A 15,299-nucleotide genomic window follows, 5' to 3' on the forward strand; every position below is an offset into this window, starting at 1 on the left:
GGCATAGTCCAAGGCGAATACACAATTTTTCTTCCGGAGTACATATTGATGGGAAGTTTCGCATACGTAGTTGGTAATCTATCATCCAGATACATACAGTAATGTTCTTATTCAGCTAGTAGCAATAATTGCTACCCCGTATTCTGTGCTGCTCTGATGCAACCCTGATCCCGGTACATAACTACTATACGGGGGATTATGACATTATACCATGGCTAGCTGTATCATGAACCTTTAAGCCGATTGCTCTCGATAATTGCCATACTGATTTTTTTTTTTTTTTTTTTTTTTTTTTTTGAATTTTTTTTTTTTTTTTTTTTTTTTTTTGGCTAGGTACTAATGGTATGAGCCTGATAGTTGGAAATTCGCCTGCGTCATGATCCCAAGTTTTCGCTGTAGCTGTGATAAGAATCAGTGTTGTAGCTAGAAGTAAGAGACTCTGACTACGATCAGCTGAGATTGATGTATTTCTCGTTTGTGCTGCCCAAGTGGTGGAGCGCGGTGTGGAAGGATAGAAGAGCCCTTCAGCTGCATGCACATCCTGGTAATCGATATGATTCTATTACATGCACCTTCATAGGGTATTAGTAGCTGAGGCAATACAAGGATTTCTACTACTACTAAACATCACATTGAACAACCAGTAACTGTCCACTTCGACCTCTGAATATATACGTTCACCTATATCCGAGCACAATGAAGCCGCCAGCACCAGCACGCCTTCAACAAGTTCATATCCCCCTCGATGGAGGAGGATACGAGCCTATAACTTCCTTCGACTCTCATGAGGCGACATACAGTCAAGACCATGAGGCGATCCAGGAGAGCCTGTTGCAATTCTGCTCTGATAAATCATGGAACAACAGCTCAAGATCAGCCTTTATGCCTCGGCCTATTCTTGTTTCCTCAGAGCACCAGCGCCAATGGAAAGAGCTTAACAATGCTTTAGTCTCTGCTATCACTGATATCGTGGAGAGGTGGTGGACGGACTCGGTGTCTAGATTCCCTGAACGGATGCCTCTGGATCCTGTGGAGGAGGACCTTCTTCGTGTATGTTATTAACCCCATATAGTGCTGTGAAAGCAATCACATTGCTAAATGATACATGTCATAGTGGATTGATAGCCAAGTTCCATGCAAGATACATCCGTACCGAAAGTGCCGCGGCTCGTGGAGACCGGATTTTCTAATTGAAGAAGACAATGAAGTGGCATCTGGTTCTATAGAGAACTTTCGAATCAGTGAAATAAATGCTCGGTTTTGTTTCAACGGACTGATGTATGCAGCTTGCGGGCAACAGGCATTGGAGGAGCAGGGTATTGCTGATGGAAGTATTGGCTTTATCGGAGCGACAGACCCCGCAGAAGTAAGTGATGTTGATCATGATACTGGCCATTGAGCAGTACCATGCAGTAGCTAACAATACGACTTAATAGATGATAGGCGGTATAATGAGTCTGTTCGATCACAACTTGCCATTGCATCTTCTCAAAGGTGATGAACATGGGATTGACATCCACATGGTTGTGGAATTGCTCAGAACGCGCTTTGGAATCAGCTCTCGCTTCGTGCTACCTAATGATCTCAGACTTGTGCCGAATCCAGAAGACAAGGATGAATACAGACTCTGCTGCGTGGTTAGGGAAGGCGAATCTCAGGAAACTGAGCGCTTATCGTCACTGATCTATCACAACAGAGAGATCCTGGAGGAGATCCATCAAGTCGGTCTTGAGCTGCACCAGCGAGAACTTCGCGCTCTGAGTCCAGAAATGCTCCATCAAATCAGCCTCAGATGCTTCAATGACATGCGCACAATTCTGCTGGTGCATGACAAACGGATGTTGGGAATTGTTAGACAGGAACTTGAATCACTGATAGAAAGAAACATTATTACACCCGCACAGGCCAAGACCCTCAACAAAGGCATTACTGAGACACTACTGCCTGGCTCATCGGAGCTCGACCGGTTTATTGGATACTGCAAGGATAGTCCCGAGCTAAAGAAAGAGTATATTTTGAAACCAATTCGAGGTGGAAAAGGAGAAGGGATTTTGTTTGGCGAAGACCTTGACGCTGCGGATTGGGTGTCAAGATTGGAGGATTTGCGCCCCCCCATCCTGGTTCCTGGAACATGCATTGTCCAGCGCAGAGTCAATCAAGCTCGGTACGATGTGGTATTGAATTCGGAGGGAGAATTGGCTAGATATCCTCTCGTTGGGACGTATCATTCGATTCAGGGTGAGTTTCTTGGTGTTGGTGTGTGGAGGTGTAGTCCGCAGAGAATCTGTGCTATAAGCCAAGGAGGAGCGTGGACGTGCTCTGTAATTAACAGTAACTAATCTCTTTGTTAATGAAAATGGTTGTTGACAGTTTAGAGCTAGAAGACTTCTAGATGGTATGTGTTTCTTGAAGGGTTGATATATTTGATGATAATAGAGTCCAGGGTACATATGAAGCTGAATGTGCTTTAGGCGTAGGCAAGAAGCTTGAGGTCTACGATGTAGTCAATCTAGACATTAGCTGTCAATTACTAGATATATTGAGAATACTCTGGATTACATAAATGACATAATCCACATTGCTTTGGTCACAAGAAGAATTTCACTGTATGTAACTCGCCAATTGGAGATGCAGTAGAGCAAGTACACCATACGTGTATTCAGAGGCTTGCACCGAGAGTAGGACAGAACGTGGGGACATACGAACTGGTGATTAGTTCCAGCTGAGCCTTTCTTTGCCTTAATTCGCATTGACTTTCATGGGGGCTTCTATATGTAGCCCATGTAGTTCCTGTCTCTCCATTAACTGATCAGACAACTTAGATCAGCAAGCCGCTTTCTTGTCGGTGCTACCACATACAGAGACAATCTGTTACATCAGAACAGTCTGAAGTCTTCTCCTGCTTGCCCTTTCTCTTTAGTGTCTTTTCTCATTTTAAAGTTCCTCTCTTTCAGGTTGTATATTGATTCTGAAGCTGAGCCCAATTCCCCTGAAAATGCAGCAAGCAATAAGGAGCATCAAGCCCAATAAACCATTGGGCTCTACAGCTAGTAAGTTGACCTTCAAGCGACGATAGGGGGATGGCCTTCTGACTCACCCGATAAAAATCAGAGACATCACGCGCTGTGCCACATCTGGTAGCCAACGATCTCCGCCATGCAAGCCATCCCAGCCACATCACAGATGTATCGAACACCCTCCGGCAAACCGGCATCCTCAAGGTCAGTCTGCAATTTGAGGATGATTCCAGCCACTATCTCCAACATCTCATGGTTGGTCTCCACAAACAACATGGCCACGGACTGCCCATCACCCACAGTGCATCCCGCGGCTGGTTCTGGGACATTCGACCTAACAGCACGTCGTTCCAAACCCCATCTCATCAGGCCCGATCCGAGACAATGAAGGAGTTTCCTTGGCACACTGATTGTAGCTATGAAGAAGCCCCACCTCGGTACTTTGCCTTGCAGGTCCTACGAGAAGACCAATGTGGCGGTGGTACTCTCTCCGTAATGAATGTCGGCAGACTGAGTTCCCTGCTGTCGACGTCAACTTGCACTGCACTGCTCCGGCCCGAGTATCGTATTACTGTCCCACTCGAGTTTGTGAAATGTGATACGAAACGCCATGTTGTGGGCGGCTTGATGGCTACGGATGCCAAGGGGTTGCCTAGTATGGTTCGTTTTCGTGAAGATATTGTCACCCCGTTGACTGCGGAGGCGGCGCTAGCGTTGCAGGAGTTGAAGAATTGCTTGCTGGGACAGAAGGTGCAGGCAGAGACCCTGCAACTTACGTCGGATTGTTTGCCCAGGGGGTCTGTAATCTTGATGGATAATTATAGGTGGCTTCATGCTCGGAGCAATGTCAGGGATCCGGAGCGCCATTTGCGGAGGGTTCGTTGGGATGCGAGACCTTTTCCTACCTCATTGAAGGCTAACAGCAGAGTTCAATAGCATATTCCTGTAGTAGTTGAGCAGTCTTTAGATATAAACAAGGCCCGATGACATATATGTATCGTCAAAGTCCGGCATCATCTATACACATTTTGCAACTCCCTCGCTGGGCCTACACTTTCGCGTGCACACACCGTAGGCAGCCCTTTCTACCATTTGCTACTATTACTTCATTGGCCCTCAGCACGCTGGAGGCAACTATGACACGCCGGCACACGGCCTACCCCAGCGCACCATCCTATTCGTAATCACATCCGCGCTTCTCACTTAACCATTTTACTCCTGATACCTCACCACCATCTCGCGTGGCTGAGGTTACCCCCTGGCAAACAGAGGGATCCGACAGGTTTGGGATATTGGTCGCGCAGGGAATGTTTGATATATATGGGCTGGAGACAGAGTATCTTGCACAAATATCGGGGGGAGGGTCCCGATGGAAATAGCCAGTCAGAGCAGGTGATATGGTGTGGGTGGCCGGATGGAGGAATTGGAGTGCAGGCGTGGTGGAGGGGGTGGGAGGGAGAGGTTGGGAGTGAGGAGGAGGTAGAGTTTCTAGCCGCTGTTGCAGTGGAGGAAACACTTGGATTAGGGGTCCAAGGAATTGATGTGGATGAATTGGACTTGTCAATCCGGTCGCATATACTACTAGCGGTCATGCATGCCGCGGTGAAAGATAGGCAGGAGAGGGAGCGGTTCTTGGGCAAGTTGGGAAGGCGGATGGTGCAGGAGGGATTCATTGACAGGAAGAGGGCAGGGGGATGGGTCAGAGAAGCCTTGGAGATCATGGAACTGTATGTACGCGAATGGCAGGGCGTATGGCCTGGGGTAGAGGAGAGGGGAAAGATGCTGCAGCGCATTCTGGTGGAGAATGCGCAGCTCTTTGCACGCTGGAGGGTGTCACCTGCTTCGAAGCAGTTTAATTTTGAACTGGATTCAGATTGGTTGCTTGTTGAGGACATGAGGTTATACGGCGTATCTGTAGTAAGCAGTTCAGTTCATAACGCTTTAGGAGTAAGCAATTCAGTTGCAGAGGATACGAATTCCCATGTTGCAACGTAACGCACCCCCCTACCTGCATCTCGTAAACCCAATCTAGCGTACGACATACTTACAGCATATGCAGCAAGCCCCTGGGAAGTACTAGTTACATACTATTTTGTCTTCGTCAGGAAAACAAACAGATTACGCCAATCACTCGCTACGAAACCCCACGGTTAGGCATATAACCCACATTGAAATTTTCGAATATTCGTTTGATTCCCACCTGACCAGTTCATCTCGAGAAAGCGGAAGATGACTTCACGCGATTAGCAAACCACCATGGAAGTAGCATTTGGGTCTGAACAGCGTCAGTCTGAGCCTATGGGTGACTGCAGCGTGAGGGTATAACAAATCCCCTGTTCTTTGAAACCCTAACATTAGGAACTTCTATCTTGTGATAATGTCCTTTGTTCATCATCATGAGTACCAACCCATTTTCCTTGGACGAAGTTCTCGCAGTTGCGAAGATCCATCCGCTTTACAACCCTAATCTACTTTACCCACCCAGCCCTGAGGAAATCCAAGCTACTGTGCAGGCACAATCTAGTACGGACTCTGGTATCAGCACCCTCGAGTCATGGCCCCTAACTACCAAAAAGGACCTGTAAGTCTTACCAGCTGTTTAAAACATCTCCTCCGATCAGGTGATATACTCATGACCTTCCTACTAGCTACAAAGTTATCGAGCGATTAACCAAGGACACGAACACCCAAAATGAATACCGGCGTAGCTCCTACGTCAGCGTTACCGGCGGCGGTTCCGGAGATATGCACTTGATGTTTTTCACAGATGTGAAAGAAAACCGTCAACATCGCGCAGCGTTTGGCGAGTTTCTGCGCACCTGTGGAGTTGTCGAGCCGCATGATTGGATACTGACGACGCATACCTCGGGGTATTTGTATAGGTAGGTTACTTTTCCAAGCCCGAGGACAATTAAATGCCAACGACGAAAGTTGACTCTTCTCAACGCTGCGCAGATCACTTGACCTTCTGACCGAGATCCTAGAAAACGCAGGAGGAACCATACTGAGTGCTGGCAACTTGATGAAACCGAGCGAAGTTGTACGCGCACTGGCGCGATACAACGTCAATGTGTTGACTGGCGATAGCAGCCAAGTGATCCAAGTCATTCATCATATCTCGACTCTTTCAGCAGACGAGCGAAATGTGATCAAGTTGACCAAAGTGATCTACACATCCGAGCCACTTACCGACACTCAGAAAAGATATATTTATGCCATACTGGGTCCGGCAGTGAAGACATACTCCATCCTGGGAAGCGCAGAGGCAGGACCTTACGCAATCCATAACCCTGATCTTACTGGAGAAGCATCGTCATATCAAGATATGTCTATAGACTTTGTGTTTGATACCCGCAGCATCCTTGTTGAGATCTTCCCTCGTTCCATCATGGAAAGTGACACGCCCTCCTCTGATTTGAAGCTTCTTCCAGAGGGCGAAGAGGGTGTCATTGTGCAAACGTCTTTACAGCGTCGACGAAACCCGCTGGTGCGCTATATCACTGGAGACCTTGGATCCGTCCATCCAGTGCCGAAAATTGCAAGATCCATTGTCCCGGAATCTGAGATGGAATACTACCGCGTCCTCCGACTCCGGGGTCGTGACCGTCGGTTTAGCTTTAAGTGGTATGGTGAGTATTTTGAATTTTCGAATATTGAGATGTTCATGCAGAAGGAGACGTTTGGCATTTTACAATGGCAGGTTATCGTAGGGACGCTTGATTCTTCTCCCCAAACAACACTTGAGATTAGGATGCTTCGTGCCGCGGCAAGTGACGATATGATCTCTCTTGAGCAGTATGTTTATGAAGTGGAGAGGTTTTTCTTTGTTTTACCGGATAATAGGCACTTGTTTAAATTGACCTTTGTTGAAGATATACGTGGGTTCGAGAAGAGCGGTACAGGGAATAAAGTTATGAAGTTTGTGGATAGAAGACGCTAGTAGTATGATCTAGTAGTTGAAGACATATTTCCATGATACCCGATAAACCACCCTAATAACTCCTCGGCAACTGCAACACCTTCTCACTAACATAATTCAAAATCATCTCCCTACTAACCGGCGCAATCCTGGGCACTAAACACTCCCTCAAATACCTCTCCACATCATACTCCATCGCATACCCCATACCCCCATGGCTCAGCACCGCCCTCTCACACGCCGTAAACGCCGCCTCAGCAGCCAAATACTTCGCACTATTACACGCCACTCCCACCGAATGCAACGGAATCGTCTCATCCTTCTTCGACGCATCATACAGCCTGGCAGCATGATACGTCGCCAACTTGGCCGCCTCCAACCTCATATACGCATCCGCCAACGGATGCGCAATGCCCTGGTTCTGTCCAATCGGCCGTCCAAACACCACTCTTTCCTTCGCATAATCCGCTGCTCGCTCCAGCGCCGCATACCCCAACCCCAATGCCTCACCAGCAAGCAAACACCGCTCCGCGTTCATCCCATGCAGAATAATCCGGAACCCTTCATTCTCCTGCCCAATGAGAGTGTTTGCGAGTACTTCGTACCCATCAAAGAACACCTCGTTAGCGTCAACAGCCCGTCCGCCCATTTTCTTGATCTTGCGCATGTCCAGACCGGGCTTGGTGCGATCGAGGTCGATGCAGAACATCGATAGACCCTGCGTGGACTTGGTTACTTCTTCCAGCGGGGTCGTGCGCGCTAATAGAATCATTTTACTGGCCACTTGCGCGCAGGTAATCCAGATCTTCTGCCCTGAGACAGAGTAGATGCTACTACCATCTCCGGAGGATTTTTTGGTGGCTAGGGTTTTGAGCTTGAGCGTTTCGAGGCCCGTGTTGGGCTCCGTGACGCCGAAGCATGTGCGCCATGTACCGTCGATGATCTTGGGGATGGTTTCTTCTAGTTGCTCGCGCGTGCCGAACCGGGCGAGTGGTTGTGTTGCGTATACGTTGGCGTGGATGGCTTGTGCGCCGGCCATGCCGGCGCCGGACTGGGTGATGGTTTGCATCATCATTGTTGCTTCGGAGATTCCTGGATGTGATGTTAGTTATATAACACTGTGAAGAGTGGCAAAGGTTGTTTGGGAGGGGGTTGAGAGATTGGCCTACCTAGACCTGCGCCTCCTAGTTCCTCAGGAAGCGCGATACCTAACCATCCGTCTCGGGCTAGGGCGGCGTGGAACTCTTTCGGGTCGCGCTCGTTCTGGTCGCATTCTTGCCAGTATGTGTTGGGGAATTTGGCGCAGATGGCGGATACCGCGTCACGCACTGTTAGTTGCTCTTCGGTGAAGCCTGTTAGTTCCATTAATGGGCGTGCGGCGCTGGTGCTGAAGCCGCAGCGGCGGGATGGCCGGGCGGGTAGAAGGGAGGAGCCCGGCCTGAGAGCGCCAATTCGGCTGTGTTGAAGGGCGCGACTTAGTTGGTATATACGGGACATGGTTGATTGAGTATATGGATAGATTTTCGCATCGAAAATGAGTTGGTTTAGGGAAGTAGAAAGTTGATATATATAAGGAAAACCGAAAAGGCATGCGATCATAGAATGCGGCAAATACCCGAGGGCCATATAGCCTTCTTGGTTCCTCCCAATAGCCGAGCCCGCATGCTGGATGTATCAACCTTAAGCTAAGTAGTACTACCGAAATACATCAAGGCGTCTTCAAAATCAACCACAGAAATTATGTCACCGGCCAAAAAGGAGAAAAATGATCGAAGAATGAGAAAATGCAATTATATACCATCACATTAGCTCGTATATGACACGGTGAAGGCCGAGTCACTTTGCACGTCCACGTCCGTCAACACCTGGTTGCCCTGCTTCAGCTCGACAATAGTCGCATCATCTACACCCCATGTAGACCCTCCCCCTTGTGCTTGCACGCCCCAGAAGCTGATTTCCCCGAAGCCAGCCAGATCGACCATTGAGTCGCCAGACTGGAAATCCTCCACGATCCAGTCGGCATTCTGTCCGGCAAGAGTGGCTGTCGCAGCTGGGGCTTTGATCGTCTGCGTGGCCTTCTTCCCTGTTGATATGTTTTCGATTGTGGCTACGCCTTGACTCGGCGAGATGGCTTCCACCTTGGCGACAATTGTGTCACCTGTGCTCACATCCAGGTCGAAGTCGTATGCATAGTCTGGATACCACTCATACCAGGCATCGTTGTACGTCTGCCCGTTTTCCACGTAGAAGTCGACTCCTGTTTGGAGAATGGCGTTGCTGTATGTGTCGCCATCTATCCCGACCCAGGCCGATCCAGCCTGCGTTCCACTACCCCCTTGCGCCGTGGGTTCTGGTACGCGAAAGGTTGCCGACACGGCAGAATACGTGCCTTGCGGAGGTGGTTGCTCGCGCACTGCGCCCGCCCAATTACTGCTGTATGTAACATGGGTAGTATTTTCGTCAGGTTCAAGGAGTCGGGACTCCTCTTTGGTGGATGTGTCAAGTGGAAGTGGTGCAAGAGGATGTGACTGGCGCTGCAATGACCGCGTACGGAGTCTGTCCTCCAAGCCGGTGCGGGGAGCTGGAACCGCTAGGACACTGCTTGCGAGTGATGCAGTTGTCAAAAGATAGTTTGTGAACTTCATCATGAATGAGAGGAGAATGGATTGTGAAGAGTGATGTACGACGCTAGTGGCAGAGGGTATCGATAATATAGAGGGCAGGAGGGGGCGGGTCGTGTCCTGCAAGGTCATAGATGCACGACTTTATTATATCCCTCTGGAAGATCTGCAAGTCGCATGCGGATAGCGTTTACTTTCCTGCTTGTCACTAGATTAGGCAAGTTTCTCGACTAATGCCCCCGATCTCCGCGTGCCCACGGGGACACATAATCCACCGATGGAGTGTGGAGGTGCACGTACGTCACGGACCGAATCATCAAGAGTCTCCAGTGCGTATACAATTGGCCGTCGGACCCAAGATCGAACAAGTTATTTTTATCAAGGTTTTGCCCTAGCACCGATCTACCTGGGACCGTCCAGATTTCCCAGACTCCAGCCGGAAAGAGTGGGTGCAGTGCGCACGTTTTCCCTGATAGGTGCAAGACACCGAACAGGGCTTTCAGATGCAATAGGTAAGGCAGATGAACGACGGAATAGGACAGGATCGACGACTGCTGAAGCTGCGGTTATGGTGGTTGGATGCGCTGAGGCCTTCAGCGGATCGTATCACCTGCCATAGGGGCACTGTTGAAGCATATAACATGACCGAATGTCTGATCTCATTGTCAGACATAAACAAATAGACAACTTGTCAGATATGAAGGCAAATTAAAACTGAGCTGATCCGAAACATGGGTCGGCAGTAGCTGTCTATGTGGCTTTGTTGCAGAAGGGAGGGTGACGAGTGCAGGAATGAGGAATCTCACATACCAATCGACACAAGACCCCTTCCGCTTCTGTGGCATGTCCGCGTGGCTGCTGAAAACATCCGCTCGGGGTTTGTTTGATCCCTTGGGGTTCTGAGTCCCTGAGTATGGCCAGATCTCCCTTGTTTCAGTTCAAGGTGCCTTCGACTTGCGGTTCCTGCTCATACCGGACTATGCATGGGTCTCGTTGGGTCAGGCATCGCCTTATAGAGTCTATTGACAGAGATTATATCAAGATACCAAGCTGAGTCTGTTTCTTCGGACTATGAGGGGGCAAGCATAAAGCTCACCTACGTACCATGAGCTGTCGGGAATGTCGATAGGGTCATTCTACTTGAGCTTGTGATACTTAGGGTAGAACAAGGCTCCCAACATCCGCCCAATCAATGAAACGGGGAAATTAATGCGATCAATTGATCCATGTGATATTCGCCCCAAGAATGTAACCAAATGAGTTCTAGTCTAGTCTCTATCTATCGTCATGGGTATCATCAGATCCTCCATCGAGGATCAGAAACTCACTTTTGCCTTCATTGAGAACGTGAGCACTGGCGCCGAATGACAGTCATATCTTTCACGAAAAGTCGATTGAAATATCAACTAGATGCCGCAACGAACTGGTTGTGCGCGTGACCAACTGCCCTAAGCCTCCGTTCCATGTGATTTCCGAGAGTTCGTTCGAGCGTCGGATGGATTTAAAGCATCTTCCGAACGAAAGGAAGTCTCCGAATCCTCATGTAACAGATGTGTGACATGGAAAGAAGCTGGCTGTTTGCATGTAGTCTAGACAACAGTAGCTTGTTCATGCCGACGCCACTATGAGTGATCATCCTGCAATTTCCACCACGCCCCAGAGCCATGGCTAAGCTTTTGCGGAAGAATCACAGGATATCACGATTCGTTACTCGAAGCATCGATGGCGGCAGTGGTATCGCGCTTGAGGAAATGGCCCTGAATCCAGCAGCGGTACATCTTCAGCTTGCGCTGACGGTTAACGATCAACCGGTAATCGACACCTAGCTTCTCAATGTTAAAGGCACCCTTGGTATCAGTAGGGCTCTGATCATCCTTGACCTCGGTTTCCTCTCCTGTCGCAAGTGCCGTGGGCAAGCCCTTCTCCGGAGTCCATTGGCCCCACATCTTCTCAAGCTCATCGCGATCAAAGAAGTACACCCGTGTTCCATCACCACGAACGTAGAAGTTCTCGCCCATGTATCGGTTCTTCTTGAAGCGAACCTGTGCCAAGTCGCCCCGTCCGTAATCGCGGAACAGAACATGTCCGCCGGGTTTCAAGACGCGGTACACATTACGAATAGCCTGGTTCCACTGCTCTGGGGCCAAAGCAGAAAAGATAAAGATGAGAACGACGACATCGACCGACTCCTCAGTAAGGCCAGGAGGAAGTCCATTGCTGTTGTCATCGGGCTCCGCCGTGACATCCCACACATCAGCTGTCATATGCTTAGTGTTGTAGTGTGGGCTCTCGCGCATGACCTTGACAGCGGTCTTGGAGAAATCACAAGCATGGACCATGAGCTCCTCGTTCTCGTTGTTTTCCAACAATGGGAAGGCAGTATTTCCGGCACCTGCACCGACCTCCAGCACCACCTTCTTTCCTGCTGTAGGCTGAGTCACATCCGCAAGGACAGGGAACTCCTGGCGGAGCCATTTTCGGTTCTTGAAGAAGTTGGCTGTGTTGTTCTTGTAGAAAAGGTTCCACCACTTGGCAGGGTCGGCATTGAAACGGTTTCTGTCGAAATCCGAAACCGGGGTTTCGCGCTGCTTCGAATATTGGACTTCTGCGAAGGCTTTGAACTCGTCGTCGGGCTCGACATGGTCCCAGGCGTTGAACTCGAAGACATCGTCTCCCTCTTCCAGGTACCGGGAGCCGAACTGGAAGGGATCACTCCGCTTTTGATTGTTGGAGGGGTCGTGGGAGCGGTGCGGGGCAATCTGGGGAGGCGTAACTAGTTGGAGAACAGTCGCGATATCATCGCTCGAAGACGCGATCGGAGCAGGGGCCATGATTAAGATATACTCCGGCTGGGGCCTGGAAAGATGCGAGTCCGACGAAGTAAGGCTTGAGCCAAGTAGGAACGAGACGCCCCTCGATAGAAAGTAGAAGCCGATAAGAAAAATTTACAAACTTTGCAAACACTAAGCGACAGTCATGTGATGTACGGCCCACGTGCATCCAGATACGATCCGTGGAACGGATATGGGGTGCGGAGTAAATAACCTCGCTTCCCAGGTAGAATAGATGATTTCTTAACAATATTATTTGCTGTATTTGATCTTCTGTAAATACACGAGACCATATAGTGAGGTCATAACAAGCAGCACTTTTGGTTCGTTTCAATTCGCCTATACAAAACAGTAGCCACGTGCGGTCCCAGACTCAAAACGACCCAAAATCATCCCAGATAGAGTAGCTGAAAAGAAAAAAAGAGATTGATATAAGACACAAGTTACTTTCGAAGAATATACGGACGCAAAGAAGAACATATAATCATATATGCCATCCCGATTACTCGAGAGAGTCGGTGATACAGCCGTGGCTGGCATCCTTGACGGTTCTATTGGGTAACGTTAGCATCGCGTCCAGACATGAGCCATAGAGATGCATCATAAAAATATAAGCGATGCCAGTTAAAAGTGTGATACGTACCTAGCGTACTTGCCAAGAGTACCTCTGAGGGTCAGGCCGGTGGGAGGGAGCTTGCCAGCAGCCTTGTCGGCTTCCCACTCCTTTCTTCTTTGCGCGAGGACGGTCTCCTCAACATCAAGATCCAGAACACGCTTCACGGCGTCAATAGTGATAACATCACCATCCTTGACCAGGCCAATGGGGCCACCGACGGCGGCTTCAGGAACAATGTGTCCGATCAAGAAACCGTGAGAACCACCGGAGAAACGGCCATCGGTGATCAGGGCGCAGGACTGTCCGAGGCCGGCACCCATCAGGGCAGAAGAGGGCTTCAGCATTTCTACTCGTCGCAATTCGTTAGCGTTACTGGTACACGTACGCAGTGGAAAGGAGAACATTTTGCTGTAGCGACTTACCGGGCATGCCAGGTCCTCCCTTAGGACCAGTGTAGCGGATGACAACGACGGTCTTCTCCTCCTTCTTGATCTCGTTGCGCTCGAGAGCAGCAATGAAATCATCCTCATCATCAAAGACGCGAGCCTTTCCAGTGAAGACGGTTCCTTCCTTACCAGTGATCTTGCCGACACTGCCACCAGGGGCCAAAGAACCCCTCAAGATCTGGATGTGGCCAGTCTCCTTGATGGGGTTGGACAGGGGACGGATGATCTTCTGATCCTCAGGGAAGTCCGGCACATTCTCCAAGTTCTTAGCCAGGGTCTGACCGGTGACAGTCATGCCAGAGCCATCGATGAGACCTTCCTTCAGCAAGAACTTGAGCAGAGAGGGAGTACCACCAATCTTGTGCAGGTCAGCCATGACGTACTTGCCGGAAGGCTTGAGGTCCGCCAAGAAAGGAATGCGATCGGAGACGGACTGGAAGTCCTCAATATCCAGCTTGATACCAACAGAGTCCGCAATGGCAATCAAGTGAAGAACGGCGTTGGTGGAGCCACCAGTGATGTTGACCAAAACCATGGCGTTCTCGAAAGCCTGGCGAGTCAGGATATCCGAAGGACGAATGTCTTCCTTGAGCAGAGTCTTAATGGCCTCACCAGCCGCAAGACATTCAAGGTACTTAGCGTCAGACTCGGCGGGGTTGGAAGAGGATCCAGGAAGGGTCATGCCCATGACTTCGATAGCAGTAGCCATGGTGTTGGCAGTGTACATACCACCGCAGGCACCACCTCCAGGGCAGGCGTTGCGGATAATGTCAAATCTCTGGGGCTCGGTGATTTCCTTGCTGATGAACTGACCATAGGCCTGGAAGGCGGAGACGATATCAATGTCGGCGTTACCCTGCATGGAGGCGCAACCAGGCTTGATGGTACCACCGTAGACCATCAAACTGGGGCGGTTCACACGTCCCATTGCCATCAACACACCAGGCATGTTCTTGTCACAGCCGGGAATGCTGATGTTAGCGTCATACCATTGACCACCCATAACGGTCTCAATAGAATCGGCGATCAGATCACGACTCTGGAGAGAGAAGCGCATTCCCTTGGTACCCATACTGATAGCATCACTAACACCGACAGTGTTGAACTGGAATCCGACCAAACCAGCCTTCTGGACACCCTCGCGGACACGGTTGTTGAGATCGAGCAGATGCATGTTGCAGGGGTTGCCATTGTACCAGACAGACGAAATACCGACTTGAGCCTTGTTCATGTCCGCCTCAGTGAGGCCAGCGGCGTACAGCATGGCCTGGGAAGCACCCTGGGAGATGGGCTGGGTGATGTGGCGGGAGACCTTGTTGAGGCCAGTATACTCGTCATCGTTACCGTTCTGTTGCTTCGGCAGAGTGGTGGACAGAGGGCGACTGAGTGAATGGAACTAATATCAGCCGGTATTCTGAAGCAATTGGAGGACACAAGTCATGTCTAGGCCGTTATCCATACCTGTTCAGCAAAGAGCGCTTGGCGATGCTCCGGAGAGCGGAGGGCATACGCCCACGGGTTTGGGAAAGAAGCATTGCCGTCCTGGTGCGCGTGGATCGCGGGACAGTGTAACAGGGAAGGGTGCAGCAGCGGGGTGAATGCGTTCAAACAGACACAGAGACCTTCAAGACCCTTGACCACAACAAGAGGAAGAGATTAAGTAGAGCCGACCGAGGAAAGTGACTCCAAGTAGCAAAAATGGGCCGGGGTCCTCCGCAGCGAAGTCGGGGCCGGAGTTGGACAGCGACTCCGCGCCGCCCAATGTACGGCCATGGATTGTCAGCAAATCAGCATCTCGGCCCCGCTGAATAATAGCGGGTTCTCCCCGTGACTTGCTGACCTCCAGAGA

General features: G+C 50.0%; 8 protein-coding genes across 8 annotated transcripts; 4 read left to right on the forward strand and 4 right to left on the reverse strand.

The window, feature by feature from the left end:
- Positions 1-340: 340 nt before the first annotated feature.
- BO85DRAFT_450685 (uncharacterized protein) lies at positions 341-2,460 on the forward strand. Its single transcript, XM_025660437.1, has 3 exons — positions 341-1,050; positions 1,115-1,366; positions 1,437-2,460. Exons 1-3 carry the CDS (start codon positions 697-699, stop codon positions 2,337-2,339), a joined length of 1,509 nt encoding a protein of 502 aa, XP_025513957.1. The 5' UTR covers positions 341-696; the 3' UTR covers positions 2,340-2,460.
- Positions 2,461-2,656: 196 nt separating this feature from the next.
- Positions 2,657-4,145, forward strand: BO85DRAFT_56734 (Clavaminate synthase-like protein). Its single transcript, XM_025665493.1, has 3 exons — positions 2,657-2,884; positions 2,955-3,050; positions 3,112-4,145. Exons 2-3 carry the CDS (start codon positions 2,996-2,998, stop codon positions 3,951-3,953), a joined length of 897 nt encoding a protein of 298 aa, XP_025513958.1. The 5' UTR covers positions 2,657-2,884; positions 2,955-2,995; the 3' UTR covers positions 3,954-4,145.
- Positions 4,146-4,607: 462 nt separating this feature from the next.
- Positions 4,608-5,097, forward strand: BO85DRAFT_439749 (uncharacterized protein; the record flags this gene model as incomplete). The annotated part of the gene is made up of 2 exons (XM_025658727.1): positions 4,608-4,934; positions 5,068-5,097. The coding sequence occupies 2 exons, from the start codon at positions 4,608-4,610 to the stop codon at positions 5,095-5,097; spliced, it is 357 nt and encodes a 118-aa protein (XP_025513959.1).
- A 9-nt stretch (positions 5,098-5,106) lies between these two features.
- BO85DRAFT_521328 (uncharacterized protein) lies at positions 5,107-7,055 on the forward strand. Its single transcript, XM_025665194.1, has 3 exons — positions 5,107-5,598; positions 5,666-5,899; positions 5,973-7,055. Exons 1-3 carry the CDS (start codon positions 5,414-5,416, stop codon positions 6,955-6,957), a joined length of 1,404 nt encoding a protein of 467 aa, XP_025513960.1. The 5' UTR covers positions 5,107-5,413; the 3' UTR covers positions 6,958-7,055.
- Positions 7,010-8,485, reverse strand: BO85DRAFT_423794 (acyl-CoA dehydrogenase family protein; the record flags this gene model as incomplete). Its single annotated transcript, XM_025658018.1, has 2 exons — positions 8,106-8,485; positions 7,010-8,028 (listed from the first exon to the last, which is right to left on the reverse strand). Exons 1-2 carry the CDS (start codon positions 8,431-8,433, stop codon positions 7,010-7,012), a joined length of 1,347 nt encoding a protein of 448 aa, XP_025513961.1. The 5' UTR covers positions 8,434-8,485.
- Positions 8,480-10,146, reverse strand: BO85DRAFT_423797 (A4/G1 family peptidase). Its single transcript, XM_025658019.1, has 2 exons — positions 9,858-10,146; positions 8,480-9,755 (listed from the first exon to the last, which is right to left on the reverse strand). The coding sequence occupies exon 2, from the start codon at positions 9,687-9,689 to the stop codon at positions 8,742-8,744; it is 948 nt and encodes a 315-aa protein (XP_025513962.1). The 5' UTR covers positions 9,690-9,755; positions 9,858-10,146; the 3' UTR covers positions 8,480-8,741.
- A 1,108-nt stretch (positions 10,147-11,254) lies between these two features.
- On the reverse strand, positions 11,255-12,388 carry BO85DRAFT_375324 (tRNA(Thr) (cytosine(32)-N(3))-methyltransferase; the record flags this gene model as incomplete). The annotated part of the gene is made up of 1 exon (XM_025656166.1): positions 11,255-12,388. One exon carries the CDS (start codon positions 12,386-12,388, stop codon positions 11,255-11,257), a length of 1,134 nt encoding a protein of 377 aa, XP_025513963.1.
- Positions 12,389-12,625: 237 nt separating this feature from the next.
- On the reverse strand, positions 12,626-15,163 carry ilv3 (dihydroxy-acid dehydratase ILV3). The gene is made up of 4 exons (XM_025658020.1): positions 14,912-15,163; positions 13,427-14,832; positions 13,032-13,350; positions 12,626-12,939 (listed from the first exon to the last, which is right to left on the reverse strand). Exons 1-4 carry the CDS (start codon positions 14,983-14,985, stop codon positions 12,891-12,893), a joined length of 1,848 nt encoding a protein of 615 aa, XP_025513964.1. The 5' UTR covers positions 14,986-15,163; the 3' UTR covers positions 12,626-12,890.
- Between the last annotated feature and the right edge of the window lie 136 nt (positions 15,164-15,299).

This window comes from Aspergillus piperis (genome assembly GCF_003184755.1).
Source record: "Aspergillus piperis CBS 112811 unplaced genomic scaffold BO85scaffold_13, whole genome shotgun sequence".
Lineage (NCBI taxonomy): Eukaryota > Fungi > Ascomycota > Eurotiomycetes > Eurotiales > Aspergillaceae > Aspergillus > Aspergillus piperis.